General features: G+C 41.2%; 1 protein-coding gene across 1 annotated transcript in view; it reads right to left on the bottom strand.

The window, feature by feature from the left end:
• LOC145405843 (ras-related protein Rab-9A-like) overlaps positions 1 to 19,987 on the bottom strand; it is an 85,462-nt gene that overhangs the window by 30,799 nt on the left and 34,676 nt on the right. Inside the window, exons 6-7 of the mRNA XM_080277090.1 lie at positions 15,001 to 15,088; positions 1,297 to 1,467 (exon numbers count right to left, since the gene is read on the bottom strand). Coding sequence (XP_080133216.1) covers positions 15,011 to 15,088 — 78 coding nt within the window. The 3' untranslated portion in view covers positions 1,297 to 1,467; positions 15,001 to 15,010. The remainder of the gene's footprint in view (positions 1 to 1,296; positions 1,468 to 15,000; positions 15,089 to 19,987) is intronic.

The following is a 19,987-nucleotide window of genomic DNA, read 5'->3' as shown; positions in this document are numbered from 1 at the left end:
GTACCCAGCATCACGGATTGCAAGGGTAGAGGGCAGAGTGAAACAGTGTGAAGTCTGCTGCACTAACACACTGACATAGTATGATATTCTGGTGGAAGAACTGAGCTATGTACAACATACAAATTATTGGTAGGCTATATTGGCAAGCTATGTGTTGTACTATCACAAGCAAAAATTCGCCAATCTCCTGCTGGCACTGTGTCCTGCCCTTCACATTTCCCATTCCTTCCTGATCATCAGAGAGTATGCTCCCTTTTCAGACTCTTGTTGTGTGCTTCATACTGCTATCACTTAAAAATAATTCATGTAAAACTCTCCACTACCACAGCCAGTACGGGACTGTCAGCATACTTTTGATAGTGATAGTAATGTATCACAAAATGACTATCAAGCACTGGTAGAGTTGCTTCCTGTGCTTCAGGTGCAGTTTTGGAGTTGGTGCAACAACACAACACACTGTAACAATATCATATTCAGAAATTGACATGATGGTGTATGTTATACATAGTCTCTAAAAGATGAAGAAACGCAGTTACAGATAGGAACAGTACTGAGCCTGTACCGTACCTTCACTGAGAGGTTGCTCCCTCTACCTCATTTCTCTGAGTACAGCAGGCAATAGAATATTGGTTTCCTTTACCTTAATCTAAATCTAAATTGCTACTATCTTCACACTATCTTCAGGTTTTAAAAATAGGTTTAATAACTAATAAAGTAAATATATGCCAAAATGATACTCTCTCATCTCTGACACAGAGTATATCTATCGAAAACTACTCTTGGTGAAAAGCTCACAAAGATCTTTAGTAACTATTACATCATTGTACCCTTCTTTCCCTTAAACCTTGGATACAGATTATAAAAACAGATTACAGTAACATCAGATACAATATGGCAATATCATCAAAAAGGAAACCGAGTTAAAGCTTTCCATATCTCATGGATGCTACCTCATTCCCTATAAACAGGCAACTGAATTTTACATCATTCAGTATTTTATATTCCTGAAGAGTCAGTGTTATTCTATTGCTGAATTTAATACATCAACTTTACAATGCAGCACAGGAGGAACATCATCCTCATTTTATGTAATAAAATGTGATATGTGGCATTCAGGCAAAACAGTTTCTACACCTCTCTGGTATGCCAACAGGAAATTTTTCAAAGCTGTTTCATATTCATGATAATCTGAAGAATTGTGTGACTAATTTGTTAACAATCATACAGACACAAACTAAATCTTTCTCAAGATTTACAAAAGTACAAAAATCACAATCAATTAATGGGCCTACTTACTTTCAACCAATAATTTCATCCTATCTAGTGTGGAGATGTGCATCCTGAAGGTGAGGTCAAATTTATCCTCCATTCCTGGCACTGTGAAAGTGTTCTGAACCTGGCCATGGCTTATCCTCCCCAGCCATAACCAAAGACAGAGCAAATCCACTATGTCTGGCCACAAAGCTTCTGGAATAAAAATATATTACTCAAATATGGAATGTTTTTCACAAACTAACATCTCTCCATATCCCCATCAACTAGGAAGATTTCTCCAGAGCTGAATAATATTTAGTACTAGCTAGAAAAATACCTGTATACAAAAACTGTCATTATGCTGATGGAGCCAAATGCTTTTGTTTTCTTTCAAGGTAAATAAGAAATAACCAAAATTTAAGAGCCAACAAAACTTGTTCCTTCCAATAAAATCATGAGGAAAATAAAGTAAAAAACAAGATCCATTTATTTCAATATGCCTCGACAAATAACTGGCATCCTGCTCTTAATGATAGGGTTCCTTTGTTCTTAACTGTATTGCTCTGCAAATAACATGGGTTCAAATGGAATATATTCCCAAAGCTGGCACTGTGGGGGATAGTTCACCTAGTCCAAGTCAAAAACCATTATCAAATAAAATTAATAAGCACATAAAACACTACATACTGTCACTATAAACCACTGTAGAAGTACTGTATATCCATTTATATGAATAAGGAAACATCTGGTAGTACACTTCTAGTAATGTGACAGTGAAGATATACCATGCTAAATTGTACCATATTTCTATTACCTCTCTGGAACACTAATACTGTATTTTAAGAATATGCATGTATTATTCATTTTTACTTTACAGCTCAAACATTTTCACTTACAATACTATTGACTTTTCAAGTTATTAATATGGCAAAACAGAGTACTGTATGGTTAACTGGAGAGAGAGAGAGAGAGAGAGAGAGAGAGAGAGAGAGAGAGAGAGAGAGAGAGAGAGAGATTAAAGCAAAATGGCATTAACAGAAATACTGTTAAGAAAAGAACACTTGGATGATTAAATGAACAGACGTTATTGCCAGTGGGAAAATTTGCCTATGGGAAACAGTTGCAGAGATGAGCAGATAATTTTATGAGAGACTGAGTACTGAGTGCTCTATTAGAATGTGCTGGGCAGAAAAAAGACTCATTTGCATTCAGATTTATAATGTAGAGTTTCTACTTCTGTCAATGATGAAGGAGGTCATCCATCCATCCATCATCCAATCCAACACTGCCCCATGAGGAGTGTAAGAGCCCAGGGCTAGGCAATTTGGTCCTGACATTCAAGATGATAGTGACCAGTCTCACTCATCCCTGAGTGACATTACGTGAGCAACAAACCCAAACCACCCCTGGGATATAAACCTTCACCAGCTCAATACGATTGGAGCGCTGTAACTACTCACTAAGCCACCAGGCGCAAAAGTTTGGTTATATGGTTACCACCCAGCGTAGTAAATGGTACAGGAAACCATTTGACAAGTCACTCAGTGTAGAGTCACCCACAGGCAGAAGGAAGAGGAAGGAATGAAGGAAAGAAAGACAGAAGAGGGAGTGTAAAGTCGCCCATAGGCAGAAGGACGAGGAAAGAATGAAGGAAAGAAAGACAGAAGAGGATGGAAGGAAAGAAGGATGGACGAGAGGAAAGGGCAGACACCTGAGAGCAGCACTACATCGAGTGAGTGGATGGTGAGCACCTCCCACCTACCACAAAGGAGGAGGTTATGCATGTTTGTAATTAGGTAATCATGCATGTATGTAATTATGTAATCATTTTCGTTTAGTTTTCATTTTTGAAGGCTCCAACATGCTTCCATGCGTCGGCCTTGGTCACCTAATGGAGGCTCTCAATGCTGCTTGGTCTCTGGCAGCTTCACAAATTGGTTCCTTAACACTGAAGTCACACTAAATGACCAGTCCCAGGACATTTTTTTTTCTACCTCTCACTACCTTAACCCTAACATTAACACTTATCACTTACTGCAGCCAACTATCATCCCCCATCCTCTCCACATGCCCAAGCCATCTCAAGCTACCTCTCCTCATCACAACACCAATACATTCAAGTCCCATCCCACCTTTCAACTCTTCCAGCATAATCCTAGTCCCCCAGGCCTTGCACTCAAGGACACATTGCACACCCACCTAATCATTGCCATTTCTGTATGTTTGAGCTTGTGAATATCTTCTTCCTTTACTGCTCAGGTCTAATCATTGCCATTTGTGTGTGTTTGAGCCTGTGAATATCTTCTTCCTTTACTGCTCAGGTCTCACTACCATACAGCATTACACCCCTGGCACATGCTGCATACAATGATCCCTTGGCACGGAGAGACAGCCCTCTCAATGTCAAGAGAGGAAACAGCTCCCTGAACTTCTTCCGACCACCCCTCACTCTAGCCACAGTGGAGAGATGTTATGGGGCACATAACATGTCTCCCAAATAACAAAACTCTTCCACATATTCAAGAGACTCACCAGCAAAGTTCAATCCTTTCAGGTCTGACAATATCCACATGCTCTCCCTGACACACCACATATATGAAATCAGCATTATCACGCAGTCTACCTCCAATACCACTACATCTCTGACACACTCACTTATCACAAACACTGCACAAGATGGAATTACTTCCCACACCCTTGTGACAAATCACACATGGCCCCTCTCCCTCATCTTTGACAGTACCATCCCCAGCCCTGGACACCATCACTTTTATCTGCATTTACTCTTAAGCCTTTGTGCCCCATTTCATCTCTCCACTTCCTAAATCTTTCCTCTGCCTCCCTTTCATTCTCTGCAACCAACACCAAATCATCAGTGTACAACATCTCCCATGGGAATCCATTTCTGAAGTCACGTGAGAGGGCTTCAGGTACCATGATCAACATACAAGGGGCTCAAGAGTGACTCCTTATGCACACCAACACTGACAGAAAATTCATCACACAAATCTCCAGTCACCCTCACCTGGGTGTGAGCATCCACATACATGGCCAAAACCACCCTAACCAGCCACTCCATGATCCCAAGCTTTCTCACTGGTCACCTCACCACCTCCCTAGGGACTCAGTCAAAGGCATTCTTCAAATCAACAAAAACAAAGTACAGTTCCCTTTTCTTTCCTATATTTTTCCTGAAGATGTCGAATAATGAATATGGCATCAGTGGTCCCTTTGCCTGGCACAAACCCAAACTGCATTTCACCAATATTTACTACTCTCTAATCATTCCTTTTAGAACTCTCTCCATTGCCTTCATTATCTGGTCTAAAAGCTTTATGCCTCTATAATTTCATCTTTCCTGGGCGTCACTCTTCCCCTTGTACACATTTACAATTACACTCCTCAGCCAATCATCAGGGACAACACACTCACATATACTGTATAGTTGTATTCATCAGGTCAGTGCCTTCAACACTTCAGCAGTCAATCCAGACACACCTGCTGCCTTCCCCACCTGCATCCTGCCTATTGCTCCGCTCACAGTAGCAATGTCAATCAAAGGCCATGGGCCAAACACTGGATCTGCTGGATCCAAACCTTCCCTGTCCCAGTCAAACTCCTCATTCAACAACCGGTAGTAATGCTCTCTCCACGCGTCTTTAATATCCCCACTATTCACCACAACTCTTCCTTCATTATTCGTCACACACTGCTCACCTATGATATCCCTATTCTTCCTCTTCTTCTGATTTGCCAACTTAAAAATTATATTCTTCCCTTCCACAAGATTTATGTCCATCCATCCATCCATCCATCATCTAATCCTACGTTGACCCATGAGGAACGTAGGAGCCCGGGGCTAGGAAAGTTGGTCCTGGCATTTAAGATGAGAGTGACCAGCCTCACTCATCCGAGTGGCATTACTATCTATCTATCTATCTATTGCCAGACGCCTCAATCCCGTTTGGGGTGGCCACAAACAAATCGCCTCCAAGTCGCCCTGTCCCCCGAAATTTCACTCCCCTGCTCCCAACTCACACCCCCCTCTCTCATATACCTCTCCACCCCATCTCTCCATCTCATCCTCGGCCTCCCCCTCCCTCTTTCCCCCTCCACCTCACTCACATACACTCTCTTCGTCAGTCTTTCACCCTCCATCCTCTCCACATGGCCAAACCACCTCAGTGTGTTCCTCATAACGCTTCCTATCACATCCACATCAACACCACAACGCTCCTTTATATCCTCATTCGTCAGCCTGTCTCTCCATGTGACTCCACAGGCTCCTCTTAAATAACTAATTTCCACGGCTCTCACTCTTGACTTGCGTCCTTCCAACAACGTCCAAGCTTCACTTCCGTACGTTAGAGTTGGTATCACAATACTGTCATGTAGTAACTTTTTCACTTCCATGCTCACTTCCCTGTTTCTTATCACTGCTTTCAAAGAACTAGCAACCTTTCTTCCCTGCTGTACCCTTTCAAGCACTTCACCCTCCAAACCTCCATCCTTACTCATCACACTACCCAAGTACTTAAACGTACTCACATTTTCCAATTCCTCACCATCCAACCTCACTGTACATTCACTAACTTCACCTCTCTCAAAGACCATCACTTTACTCTTCCCTACATTCACCTTTAGATTCCGTTTCTTACACACTCTCCCAAACTCATCCACCAAGCCTTGCAGCTCCCCTTCGTCTTCACTCAACAACACGGTATCATCTGCAAACAACAGTACAGGGAGCAATAAACCCCAACCACCCCTTGGATATAAACCTTCACTGGCTCAATCCGATTGGAGCACCTTTATTACCCACTACACCACCAGGAGCCAAAATTTGTTTATATGGTTACCACCCAGCATAGTAAATGGTTTCCTGGTGTACAGGAAACCATTTGGCTTGTCACTCAGTGTAGAGTCACCCACAGGCAGAAGGAAGAGGAAAGAATGAAGGAAAGAAAGACACAAGAGAGAATGTAAAGTCACCCGCAGGCAGAAGAAAGAGGAAAGAATGAAGGAAAGAAAGACAGAAGAGGATGGATGGAAAGATGGATGAAGGAGAGGAAAGGGCAGAAACCCGTGAGCAGCACTACATCAAGTGAGTGGATGGTGAGTGATATCAAGTAAAAACCTCTGTGACTCAGACTTTGCTCTGTAAGCCTCTTACTTGCGCAGCACTTGAAACACGCCAGTGTTGCACCCTGCAGTTAATCCTTTGCACTCTGAATTCTAATTTCTTAACACTGTACATTCTTTTCTTATCTGCGTTGCACTTGAAACACACCAGTGTTGCACTCTGGACTTAATCCTTTGCACTCTGAATTCTAATTTCTTAACACTACATATATTTTTCTTGCTTGCACTGCACTTGAAACACACCAGTGTTGTATTCTGCACTTAATCATTTGCACTCTGAAATCTAATTTCTTAACACTGCACATTCTGTTCTTAACACTGAACAACACTGTAAATTCCCATGTGGTCCAGTGGCGAGTTTTTGCAGTTTATTCACTGTCAGAGCCATACAGTAGGTATTGCTGGTGGCCGAGGGGCGCGTCGCTGGGATGTGGTGATGGGTTACCCACTGCAGACAACTCTGAAGATAGCCACAAACTCACGTCCAGTGGAGACTCCTACATGGCCAATGTGCTGGGCTGTGGCTCGGAGGTGGAAGGCAGGTCTTGGTGAGGCAGTGGTGTGGAGCCAGGGCTGGGCACAGTGGGGGTCACGGGCCTGATGAAGGTGCCAATGATTGATTGATGTAAGGAACGGTGATTCTGGCAACTGATGATGCGCTGCCTAAAAGCACGCACTTCCTTCACAAGTCCCAGGGGCCCCATCTCCCTGTCGCAGTCCAGGTGTTAAAGGTGGTCCAGAACGAACTCGACGTGCTCCTGGAATGTGCTCAGCTTGGGGATGGCTGGAGTAGTGGCGCGCTGAGAGGAGTCTGCATCATCCTCGTTGTCCTCGTCAGAATCTTCCATCTGGGTACTTATACCTACAACTGAAGATGCGATCTCGATATCAGACATGATCCGATATCATGGATCTCCCTCACCATCATCCAACCACTCATGCACTTCGTCCGCATCCACCTCATCGCCAGCCACACAAAGATGCGCATGGAAGTCATTCATGTCAAAACCTAGAAAGTCGTGCACCATATCAGGTCCGAGAAGCAGAGGAGACCAACCACTTTCCAGAGTCTTGACAGGGACTTTCCTATCCATGCACTGGCCCAGCTGCAGATGGCTGACTTGAGGCTGTAGCGGTGGAGGTTTTCCACAGTCCGCTGGCTTCCCGTGTCCCATCCCTCCCTGCGCTCAAACTCGTCCTCGAGAACAACCATCACCTCATCCAGGAACTTCCGACGGTACAGCCTCTTTGTAGCCATGATCACTCCTTGGTCCATTGGCTGGATGAGAGCAGTAGTATTAGATGGCAAGAACAAGCACCTATTCTCAGCCGCCAAATCCTTGTCGGACAGATGCGCAGATGCATTCTCCAGAAGGAGAGCCTTTACCTAGATGCATGGGAATCCCAGTGTGTTCGTCTGGTAATGGATGACCTCCTTGACAAAGTGCTGGTGAAACCAGTCTTTGAAGATCTTGACTATGAACCAAGCCTTCACAGAAAGGTACCAAACGACAAGAAGGACATCCATCAACCCACAAAGGCACCGAGGCTGCTTTGCACAACCAACAATAACGGGCTTGAGCCAGTGCATGCCGTTACCACTGGCACAACACAAAGCAGATCTCCGTTGTTTGAAGAGCTTGCGTCCAGGTACAGAAAACGGTTCTCCGTCTCCTCTGCTAGGGTGTTCGTGGGCAGCGAACAATAGAAGAGACCAGTTTCGTCAGCATCATAGACCTGACTGAGAGTGAGGCCCTCCCTGTCAATCAAGCTCTTCACCTTCTGCCGAAACTCTTCTACTCCATCCTCGTTGGCGTCCAAAGCTTCGCCATGGGCCTTATGGCTGGTAAGTCCATGTTGTAGTTTGAAAGTGAAGAGCCACCCTTTGGATGCCTTGAAGTCTGGGGTGTAGTGTAACCTTGTGACCTTCTCAGCAGCAGCCTTCAGCTCCGTACCACACACTAGCACGCCAGCAGCACGTTGTTGACGATACCAAATCAGCGTGGAGCAATCGACTTTTGCAAGCCTGAGAGGGTAAGTAATCTTCCTCTGCACGGTGTGTTTTGTCTTCGATGTGAAATCTGCCGTGTACTGGGAGAGTTTGTCCCAGGATTTCTTGATATCAAACAAGGCAGAGTAGGCCAGGTTGATTCACAAAGGATGTGTGAAGTCGACCATCCCATGTCCTCCTTCTCCAATATATTCCTCTTCTTCTCCAGAGTCACAACCACTCGTTTCTTCTTCTCAGGTAACAGGGCCATCATCACACACACGAGTAAGAGGCAGCAGAGGAACAGCAGGGCCTGCAGAAGGTAGGGCACCACAACAAAAACGAGCATGTGGGCAGCCATAGCGACAAGCATGCAGTCACAACGTTAAGTAGGCGTGAAATGGGGAGGATGCAGGGGCGCTCTAGCAAACGTTGGAGGAACTACGCGCCAAAACACAGCTGTTCGTCACCATGCGGCAAATTCAGAGTAGGAGTGAAAACATGTTGTTCTTTTTTTCTTTTTTTTTCACTTTTATGTTTTTTGGCCATTTTTGGTGTCCAAGGACCCAAGCCCAAAATGTCCGGGACTTGGGCGTCCGGGTCTTACAGGGATTACTGTATACTGTATATATACAGTATACAAATATATATATATATATATATATATATATATATATATATATATATATACTGTACATATCTGTAGTAGTACGTGGGGGCACTCACCATCCACTCACACGATGTAGTGCTGCTCTTGGGTGTCTGCCCTTTCCTCTCCTCCATCCTTCTTTCCTTCCATCCTCTTCTGTCTTTCCTTCCTTCATTCTTTCCTCTTCCTTCTGCCTGTGGATGACTCTACACTGAGTGACAAGCCAAATGGTTTCCTGTACACCAGGAAACCATTTACTACGCTGGGTGGTAACCATATAACCAGATTTTCGCGCATGGTGGTTTAGTGGGTAATTAAGGCACTCCAATCGGATTGAGAATGTGTAGGTTTATATCAAAGGGTGGTTGGGGTTTATTGTTCACGTAATGCCACTCACGGAGGAGTGAGGCTGGTCACCCTTATCTTAAATGTCAGGGCCAACTTGCCTAGCCCCGGGCTTCTACGCTCCTCATGGGGCAACGTAGGATTGGATGATGAATAATGATATACATATGTCATATGTGTGTATATATATATATATATATATATATATATATATATCAACATAGGATTGGATGATGAATGATGATATACATGAGTGTGTGTGTGTGTGTGTGTGTATATATATATATATATATATATATATATATATATATATATATATATATATATATATATATATATATATATATATATATATATATATATATATATATATATATATATATATATATATATACAGTATATATATATATATATATATATATATATATATATATATATATATATATATAATATATATATATCAACGTAGGATTGGATGATAAATGATGATATACATATGTGTGTGTGTGTGTGTATATATATATATAAGTAATCCCTCCAATATCCGACGTAATAGAGCCAAAGGCATGTCCGGATAGTGATCCTGTCCAGATATTGGGCCCCAGCCTCCTGTACTTGTACTTATGGACTCTAACTCAGAAAAACACCTATAAAACTCCCTCTGGACATGCACTGCACCTATGTAAGACCCAAATCACACCAATAAAGGACATAAAAGACTGAAATTAATGCAAAAGAACCATAAAATGAGGTTTTAGAGGTGAGTATATACAATATTAAACATTCTGGGTACTTACAAGTCCCTGGCTCCTGGACTGGTTTGAACCGCCAGTTTGCAGTCCACAGTTAATCCTCTGCACTCTAAATTTTAATTTCTTAACACTGCACAACACTGTAAATTCCCGTGTGTTCTAGTGGCGAGGTATTGCAGTTTATTCACTGTTTATTCACAAAAAACAAGCACCTGTGGCTTGCACTGCTATAAGCATCTGCTCTCGATCGGAGTTTGGCTGTGACTGTTGATGATGGTGGGGTAACAGAGTTGCCAGATCGCAACGGCCACATTACCAATCTCCTCAACTTTCATTACCAAATTTAACTTTTCATTACCAAATTCGTAAAGCTAGCAGGGATGGGGTGGAGAGGTATATGAGAGAGGGGGGTGTGAGTTGGGAGCAGGGCAGTGAAATGGCGGGGGACAGGGCGACTTGGAGGCGATTTGTTTGTGGCCACCCCAAACGGGATTGAGGCGTCTGGCAATAGATAGATAGATAGATAGATAGATAGAAATACATGTAATCACTCTCCTTATAATTAACACCATGTTGATTATTTTCAAGCTATGTAGGGTAGCAGATTAATCAGAGAGAGCAAACAATCCACCATCTTCATCCTGTGTCTCCTCATACATGTGAAAAATCCATTTGGTAATGCATTATTCTGATTCATTACCAAACGAATTTTTCATTACCAAATTGGCCCACACTTGGTAATGAAAAATACCAAATGGCAACCCTGCCAGGGGAGGGGGGAGGGGGAGGAAGGAAGGGATGAAGAGACCATGGTGTAACAGCTGTTCGGCGCCACGCGGCAATTTCAAATTACAGGAGGGGAAAAAAGTAAGATTTTTTTCGAATTTTTGGCGGTTTTTGGCCCATTTTGGGAATATTGGATCCCGGGACGATTATGTCTGGTTAGTGGGGATGTTCTGATATTGGGCGTTCGGATATTAGAGGGATTACTTATATATATATATATATATATATATATATATATATATATATATATATATATACACACACAGGTAATCCCTTAATTCACGCGAACTTTTTTCATGCGATTTCGGTTATCCACGAATTTTTCGTACAATAATTAAAACATAAAATTATAGTATTCAAATAAGTACAGAGATAGCCCGATTATCCGGGCTATATGGTGTTAAGGGGTGTCTGATTAATCCGAAAGCACGATTAATCCGGCGGAAACACAAGTACTGTACTGTTAGACTGATTTATTTACCGGTAAATGTACACTTAAGTACCAGAAAGACCTTTCCAGTTCAATGTATATTCCTCCAGCTTGTTTCAGTATTTTTCAGACTATATTCAGTTCGGTAAATCACGTTTTCTTACTGAAAGATTTCCTCCCTGTTAGTATCGTCACGTTCTAAAGCTGTACCTACGATTGTTTCCAGCACAATGAACGAAACTCATCGTACTCAAATGTGGACTTCGTTTCCCAACTTCCCAACTGAAGATTAGGTTAGGTTACATTATTAGGTGCAGTTAAGCTAGGTTAGGCCAGGTTTAAACACTTAGATTAGAACAGTGTCTTCTGCCATTACGTTAACGAATCAAAGAGTCGTCACACCAGAACAGATAAAAACAGCGGGGAAAGATTTAACAAGAAATGTTTATTTACCAACCCAGAAATAATCAGAAAAATATAACAGACTATCAGGATGAACTGATTTGGTAAGGTGCTTTTACTGCTTACAGCAAAGCGTATGTTTACCCCCCTCAAATCCTCAATGTTGGTGAGTTCAGAAATTTGTGTGCTCCCGTGGCAGACCTTGAAACCATTTTTTCAAAGTTATAAAGTCAGTTTCTTTTTCTTACAGATTTGAAAAGACTCGTCTGGTACACCTGGCTTTTTCCCCTCCTCCCTAAACCCATCTTGTGATTTGCTATGATTCGTGAAAGAAAATTAGGGGGCATGTTACATTAGAATTTAAACATAAAGTTAGGGTGCATGTTACTTTAGCATTTAAACATATCGGCGAAAACATCTGGGATGAAAGGACTGCCGAGCTGTTTGGGATGGTTGAGTAGGGTCGTGTAAACATACCAGTGACCGTTCCCTTCCCATAATTGTTCGCAGTTTTTATGGCCCTCCCTAACTTAACGTTATTGACACCGGTACAGTAAAGCATTGTTCAAGGCTAACAGCCATAGGAGGTTAATGGAATACATTATTGTTTGTATCAATACTCTCTCTTTCACACATACACGAATGAACAAAAGAATGTGCAATAAATGTACACTTAACTGTAAGGAGCAGAAATAACTGTATGCTCTATCGGTCCGAAATGTGTTGGGAAGCGACATCGAACAATGAATGTGGAACTGAATGCCACCTTACAAGAACACTTGAGATGAAAGTATTTTTTCTTATTAGTAAACATAATTGTTCCATTTCGTCCCCTATAATTGTGAAACTCTTATATTTTCGTCCAAGCATACAGCGTAATAACCTTACCAATTCAATTCATATTCTCTAGTTTGTTTTTGTATTTTTCTAGTTTGTTTTCTTATTATCATAACGTTCCTTAAGCCTTACCTACGTTTGTTTCCGGCATATTGGAAGAAACTTACTCATAATTAGGGTACATGTTACATTAGCATTTAAACATATCAGCGAAAACATCTGAGATGAAGTGGCAGGCCGCCTGACTGTTTGAGATGGTAGAGGAGGGTCGTGAAAACATACCAGTGACCTTCGTTCCCTTCCCATAATTGTTCGCAGTTTTTTATAGCTCTCCCTAACCCAACATCCCTGACACCGGTACAGTAAAGCATTGTTCGAGGCTGACAGCTATGATGGGGTTAATGGAATGCATTATTGTTTGTATTAATTCTCTCACACATACAGTACACTTAAGAATGAACAAAAGAGTGAACAGTAAATATAAGAGGAAGAAATAACAATGCTCTGTTGGTCCGAAATGTGTTGGGAGGCGCGATACCTAACGAAAAATGCAGAACTCAATGCTAACTTACGAGAACACATGAGATGATTTTTTTTTTTTTTCTGATTAGCAGACATTCTTGTTTCATTTCGTTCCCTAAAACTAGGAAACCCATTACTTTTCGTCTAAGCATACAGCCTAAAGACCTCACCAATTCACTTCATATTCCTCCAGTTTGTTTTCTGTGTTTTTCTATTTTGAGGGTAGTAAATTACCTTCTCTTGCTGAAAGATTTTCTCTTTTATCACGTTCTTTAAGCCGTACCTACGATTGCTTCGGGCATAATGGATGAAACTCATCGTACACAAAAGTGGATTTAGTTTCCCAATTTCCCAACTGGAGCCCAGGTTAGGTCAGGTTAGGTTAAATTATTAAGTAGTTAAGCAAGGTTAGGCTACGTCAGGAGTAACAGTTGCCTCACCAAACTCCATCCTACCACCCTTGTGATCGAGTTGTGAGCAGGAGGTGTGGGTGGGGGCAGGGTGAGCAAGACTCTTTCTGGTTTATCCATGCCTCTCTCCCTAGAAACTGGATGCTTCCTGTTTAAACCGGAGCTATCGTACGAATAATTCTATGAATTACTATACCACTGAACCATTGGGTCACGGCCCGGATATACCGAAAGCTGGATAATCCGAGCCTGGATAATTGAGCTTCCACTGTAATTTCAATATACAAGAGAAATAAATAAAATATAAAAAATGCCTACCTCCTGCCCGTGTGCATACATATATGTATGTGTGTGTGTGTATGTGTGTGGGAGCCTGGGAGGTCGGTCTACCACGCACCACACAGTCAGTCTGAATCCGAAGGTCGAATCATGCGTGACTCGAGATCGAGAATTGTTATTTGTGGCTTATTTTTCTGCCTTCCAGTGATTGCTTGCCTTGTCTGCCAACATGGGGCCTAAGCGTAGTGCTAGTGATGCATGAGGTAACACACCAAAGCGGGCTGGTAAAGTGGTGTCACTGACAAAGTTAAAGTGCTGGACAAACTCAGGGAGGAATGTTGGCGACAATTCTCCGTCAGGACGATTCCCCGTCATTTATTTACATACCAGTTTATTTAGCAAGTACAGTACACTAGTTTTTTACTTATATGAGTTATAAAATTCCCCTGAAAATAAGTTATTAAAGTATTAATTAATCAATAATAAGTATATTAATAGAATGACGGGGAATTGTCCATGTTTTGACAGTGAATTGACTTGATGGTGAATTGTCTCAGAACTGTATGTTTGGGGTGAGTCAACTGTTCATACAATAAAGAAGGAGAACGTAGCATACGGGAGACAGTGAGGGCTAGTGCACCAGACTGTGCAAAAGTGTCTCCACCTACGCCTGTGAATTGTCTTGGAACCACATGTTTGGGGTGAATGAGTCAACTGTTCATACAATAAAGAAGGCAGAATGTAGCATACGGGAGGCAGTGAGGGCTAGTGCACCAGACTGCTTAAGTGTCTCTACCTATGCCTATGCTTGTCAGGTTTCAGTTTTAAATTTCTTACATTTTTGTTGTTTTTAATACTTTATGCTAGTTTATAAGGTGTATGTAGTGCATAAACAGTATTATTCAGATGTAATATACATATAAACATGCGTAATTATGTGCACACAAGGGCAGAACATATACGCGAATTTACCACATACGCGAAGGGTCTGGGAACCTAACCCTCGCGTGAATTAAGGGCTTACATGTAGTATATATATATATATATATATACTTGCATATATACACAGTAAATCAACATAATGTACTCTGCTTCAACACATTTTGGAATGGATTACATAGTTTAGGGGTTAATATGCATCACCAATGCTCAACATTACAACCGAAAACACAAGTCACCCCAAGGTAAAATGACTGACATACCTGATAGGTCCTAGGAAGAACAAGCACACAGATGATGATGAGAATGCCCGCTGTCTAACTGCACTGTGTCTGGCATGGGCATTCGTTCCTGGAGGTTTACAATGACTTATTCAATCTTATGTCTTAATAACAGAGTACCACGGAATGTTCATATGGAAGAATAATTATACCCACATGTGGACATGCTTCTTACCAACGATATCCTGCAATGTCATTTGAAGTTGGAGTCGTAACATTCCCTCTCAATAAGCATTTCCATATAAAAATTCTTCCATATGCATGCATTTACACACACACACACACACACACACACACACACACACACACACACACACACACACACACAAACAACAAAAAACAATTGAGAAAAGCAACAATATAATTTTGGTGGGTGACTTTAACTGTAAAGAGGTGAACTGGGAAGAATGGGACTCAGGAGGCAGCGAGGATTTGTGGGGCACTATATCATTAAATATAATAATGAATAATGTGATGACGCAATGGGTCAAAGAAGAAACATGGTTCCGAGGTGCGGACACACCAGCAAGACTAGATTTACTGTTTACCAAAGAACCCGATGTAATAGAATCGCTGAAATATTTCTGTCCTATAGGAAAAAGTGATCATGTTGTCACTGTATTCCAGATGATAATACGGAACGTTGAGCCAAGAGACGAGCTTCATAGACAGGGATGATACAACTTTGGGAAAGCTAATTTCACAGGACTGAGAAAATTTTTTGAAAATGCGGATTGGAGAAGATTCAGAGAAACAAGAGAGATACAAAGGAAGTGGGATATCTTTCTAGACCTCTATAATTTGGGAGTGGAAAAATTTGTACCAAGAGTAAGAGGGAAAGAAAACAGGAAGAGGGAATGGTTTAATAGAAGGTGTATGATAGCAAAAAAAGAGAGAGATAAGGCGTGGAACAACTGGAGAAAGAGAGGCAACACCAGAACAAAGGAAGAACTTAAAAGAACTAGAAATGAATACACAAGAATACACAGAGAAGAAGAAAGGAATTTTGAAAAAGGTATAATAGACAAATGTAAGGATGAACCCAAACTGTTTTATAGATTTGTCAATGGCAAACTGAAACAAAAGGAAGGAATCACCAAATTGAAAGTAAAAGGAGAGGTCTATAAAGATGCAGCAATGCAAGCTGAAATAATGAACAAATGTTTCCAATCAGTTTTCACTAATGAAAAAGAGTTTGTGGAAAGGGAGGGAGCGACTAGAAATGTACCGGTGATAAAAGATATAAAAGTGGAGGTACAGGAAGTGTACAAATTATTGGAAACCCAAGATGTAAGGAAAGCCCCAGGACCTGATGGAATTTCTAATTGGGTACTGAAGGAATGGAGAGAACAACTGGCAGATAAAATTCACAGTTTAATCATGTGTTCTCTCGAAAAGGGGAAAGTGCCAAAAGAATGGAAGAGGGCAAATGTGGTACCAATTTATAAGGGAGGAAACAGGGAAGAACCCCTGAATTATAGACCAGTGTCTCTAACCAGCATGGTCGCAAAATTGTGCGAAAGAATCCTGAAAGACAGATGGATAAAATACCTAGAAGAGATGAATATTTTGGCCGAATGTCAGTTTGGATTCAGAAGTTGAAGGTCATGTGTTTCTAACTTGTTGAGCTTTTACTCAAGAGCGATTGACGTGGTACAGGAGAGAGATGGTTGGGTGGATTGTGTGTACTTAGAGAAGGCCTTTGACAAGGTACCTCATAAGAGACTAATGTGGAAACTAGAATATACATTATAGGAGGACTGAAGGGGAAACTCCTGGAATGGATGAGAGACTTTTTGAGAGACAGACAAATGAGGACAGTAATAAAGGATAGGATGTCTGGATGGAGGGAAGTAACAAATGGAGTCCCCCAAGGCTTGGTGTTGGCGCCAGTAATGTTTCTGATTTACGTAAATGATATGGTAGATGGAGTGAACAGTTATGCAAGTCTGTTTGCTGATGATGTAAAGATCTTGAGGAAGGTAGAGGTTGAGAAGGATTGTAAAATGCTGCAGGAGGATCTGGATAGGATACAAGACTGGAGCCGGATGTGGGAAATGAAATTTAATGTAAAGAAATGTAAAATATTGGAAATGGGTAAAAGTACAGGAGGCTATCAATGAATTATTTGCTGGGTAATGAATTAATCACTAAAATGAGGGAAGAGAAAGACTTGGGAGTGATGGTCCAAGATAGTTTGTCACCTGAAAAGCACATTAATAAGATAGTTAGAGAGACTTATAAACTCTTGACTAACATAAGACTAGCATTTCATTATATGGATGAGGAGATGATGAAAAAATTGATAGTGGCCATGATCCGCTCCTGGTTAGAATATGCAGCAGTAGTGTGGTCCCCACACAAAAAGAAAGATATAAACAAGATTGAGAGAATACAAAGAACAGCAACCAAGATGGTCCCCAGTCTGGCAGATCTGTCATACAGAGAGAGGCTGGAAAAGCTGGATTTGCCTTCCTTAGAGGAAAGGAGAAAGAGGGGAGACATGATTGCAGTGTTCAGGACCATGGTGGGAGTAGATAAAATTGACTGAGAAGATCTGTTTTTATGGGATAAGAGAGTAACAAGTGGACACGGAATGAAATTGAAAAAGTCAAGCTGCTTGAAGGATATCAAGAAACATAGCTTTTCTTACAGAAGTATAGATTTATGGAATAGCCTTGACAAACAGATTGTCCAGTCAAAAAACTTAAATGGGTTTAAAGCTAAATTTGACTTACTGAGAAACAGCGATGGGAACGCAAGAGCATAGCATATTTCGTGTGTATCTCAATTAGGTTTTTTTTTTTTTTTTATGTGTCCGACTCTGGGCATAGGCTTCACAGCCTGCTATCAAGGCCCAGCAGTCCTCCTGCATACCATACACCTCTACATGTCACCGCTTCGGCGCTAACACCCACAGCCCATATTGAATACATGCTAGGGCTGTCTCATACAGGACTGTATATTGGGTAAATACATAAGTATTTGGAACGAATTAGACAAAAAGGTGGTGCAGGAGAAAAACATTCATGTGTGTAAAAGTAGACTAGATAAATGTGGATATGGAGACAGGACAACACGAGCATCGCTCAATTCCTGTATACTACAAATAGGTAAATACACACACACACACACACACACACACATGCAAGAATATTTGCACGGATGCACACACACACACACACACACACACACACACACACACACACACACACACACACACACACACACACACACACACACACACACACACACACACACACACACACACACACTGGAGAGAATAGCAAGAGAGATATGGCACTAGTGTATGTTTGCCCCAAGACAAGAGCATGATGATGAATACCAGGAAATGTTGTCGGACATGGCTAGTTATTTACAGAAAGTGATTGAGAAAAGCTACAATATAATTTTAATGGGTGACTTCAATTGTAAAAAGGTGAACTGGGAGGAATGGGACTCAGGAGGCAGCGAAGATTCGTGGGGCACTATATTATTAAATATAACAATGAACAATGTGATGATGCAATGGGTCAAAGAAGAGACACAGTTCTAAGGTAAGGACACACCAGCAAGACTAGATTTACTGTTTACCAAAGAGCCTGCTGTAATAGAATCCTTGGAATATCTGTGTTCTATTGGAAAAAGTGATCATGTGGTCACTGAGTTCCAGATGATAACAGGGAACGTGGAGCCAAGAGATGAGCTTTATAGGCAGGGATGATACAACTCTGGGAAAGCAAACTTTACAGGATTGAGAAATTTTTTCAAAAATGCAGATTGGAGAAAATTCAGAGAAACAAGAGATATACAGAGGAAGTCGGATATTTTTCTAGACCTCTATAATTCAGGAGTGGAAAATTTTGTGCCAAGAGTAAGGAAGAAAGAAAACAGGAAAAAGGAGTGGTTTAATAGAAAGTGTATGATAGCAAAAAAAGAAAGAGATACGCCGTGGAACAACTGGAGAAAGAGACATAACAAGAGAACAAAGGAAGAATATAAAAGAACTATAAATGAATACACTAGAATACATAGAAAGGAAGAAAGGAATTTTGAAAAAGTTATAATAGACAAATGTAAGGATGAACCCAAACTGTTTTATAGATTTGTCAATGGCAAACTGAAACAAAAGGAAGGAATCACCAAACTGAAAGTAGAAGGAGAGGTCTATAAAGATGCAGCAATGCAAGCAGAAATAATGAACAAATATTTCCAATCAGTTTTCACCAATGAAAAGGAGTTTGTGAAAGGGGAGACAGTGACTAGAAATGTAGTGATAAAAGATATACAAGTGGAAGTATAGGAAGTGAATAAATTACTGGAAATCCAAGATGTAATGAAAGCTCCAGGACCAGATGGAAGCTCTAATTGGGTACTGATGGAATGCAGAGAACAACTGGCGGATAAGCTTCACAGTTTAATTGTGTGTTCCCTGGAAGAGGGGAAAGTGCCTCAAGAATGGAAGAGGGCAAATGTGGTACCAATTTATAAGGGAGGAAACAGAGAAGAACCCCTGAATTAAAGACCAGTGTCCCTAACCAGCATGGTCGCAAAATTATGTGAGAGAATTCTGAAAGATAGATGGATAAAATATCTGGAAGAGATGAATATTTTGGGCTAATAGTCAGTCTGGATTTAGAAGTGGAAGGTCATGTGTTTCCAACTTGTTGAGTTTTTACTCAAGGGCAATTGACGTGCTACAGGAGAGAGATGGTTGGGTGGATTGTGTGTATGGTATTATGAAAGCCTTAAAGAGTACATATTTCATGCACTGATGAAAACTGTGACACTGATAAACCATGCATTTACATTCAGGTTGTTCAAGGGAAAATTCTTTGAAAATGCTATACAAAGGAATTTCTAAATAAATGCTGGAAAATAAGAGAGGAGAATATAAAAGAGCTCAGCAACCAGAACAGTAACTAAAACGACATAAAGAGCGGCCGTTGAAAAGGCTATCCTGATTGCA

Source organism: Coenobita brevimanus, chromosome 68, assembly GCF_032717465.1.
Source record: "Coenobita brevimanus isolate Jiangsu-jjx chromosome 68, ASM3271746v2, whole genome shotgun sequence".
NCBI classification, from domain to species: Eukaryota; Metazoa; Arthropoda; class Malacostraca; order Decapoda; family Coenobitidae; genus Coenobita; species Coenobita brevimanus.
This window is presented reverse-complemented; position numbering and strand designations above follow the sequence as displayed.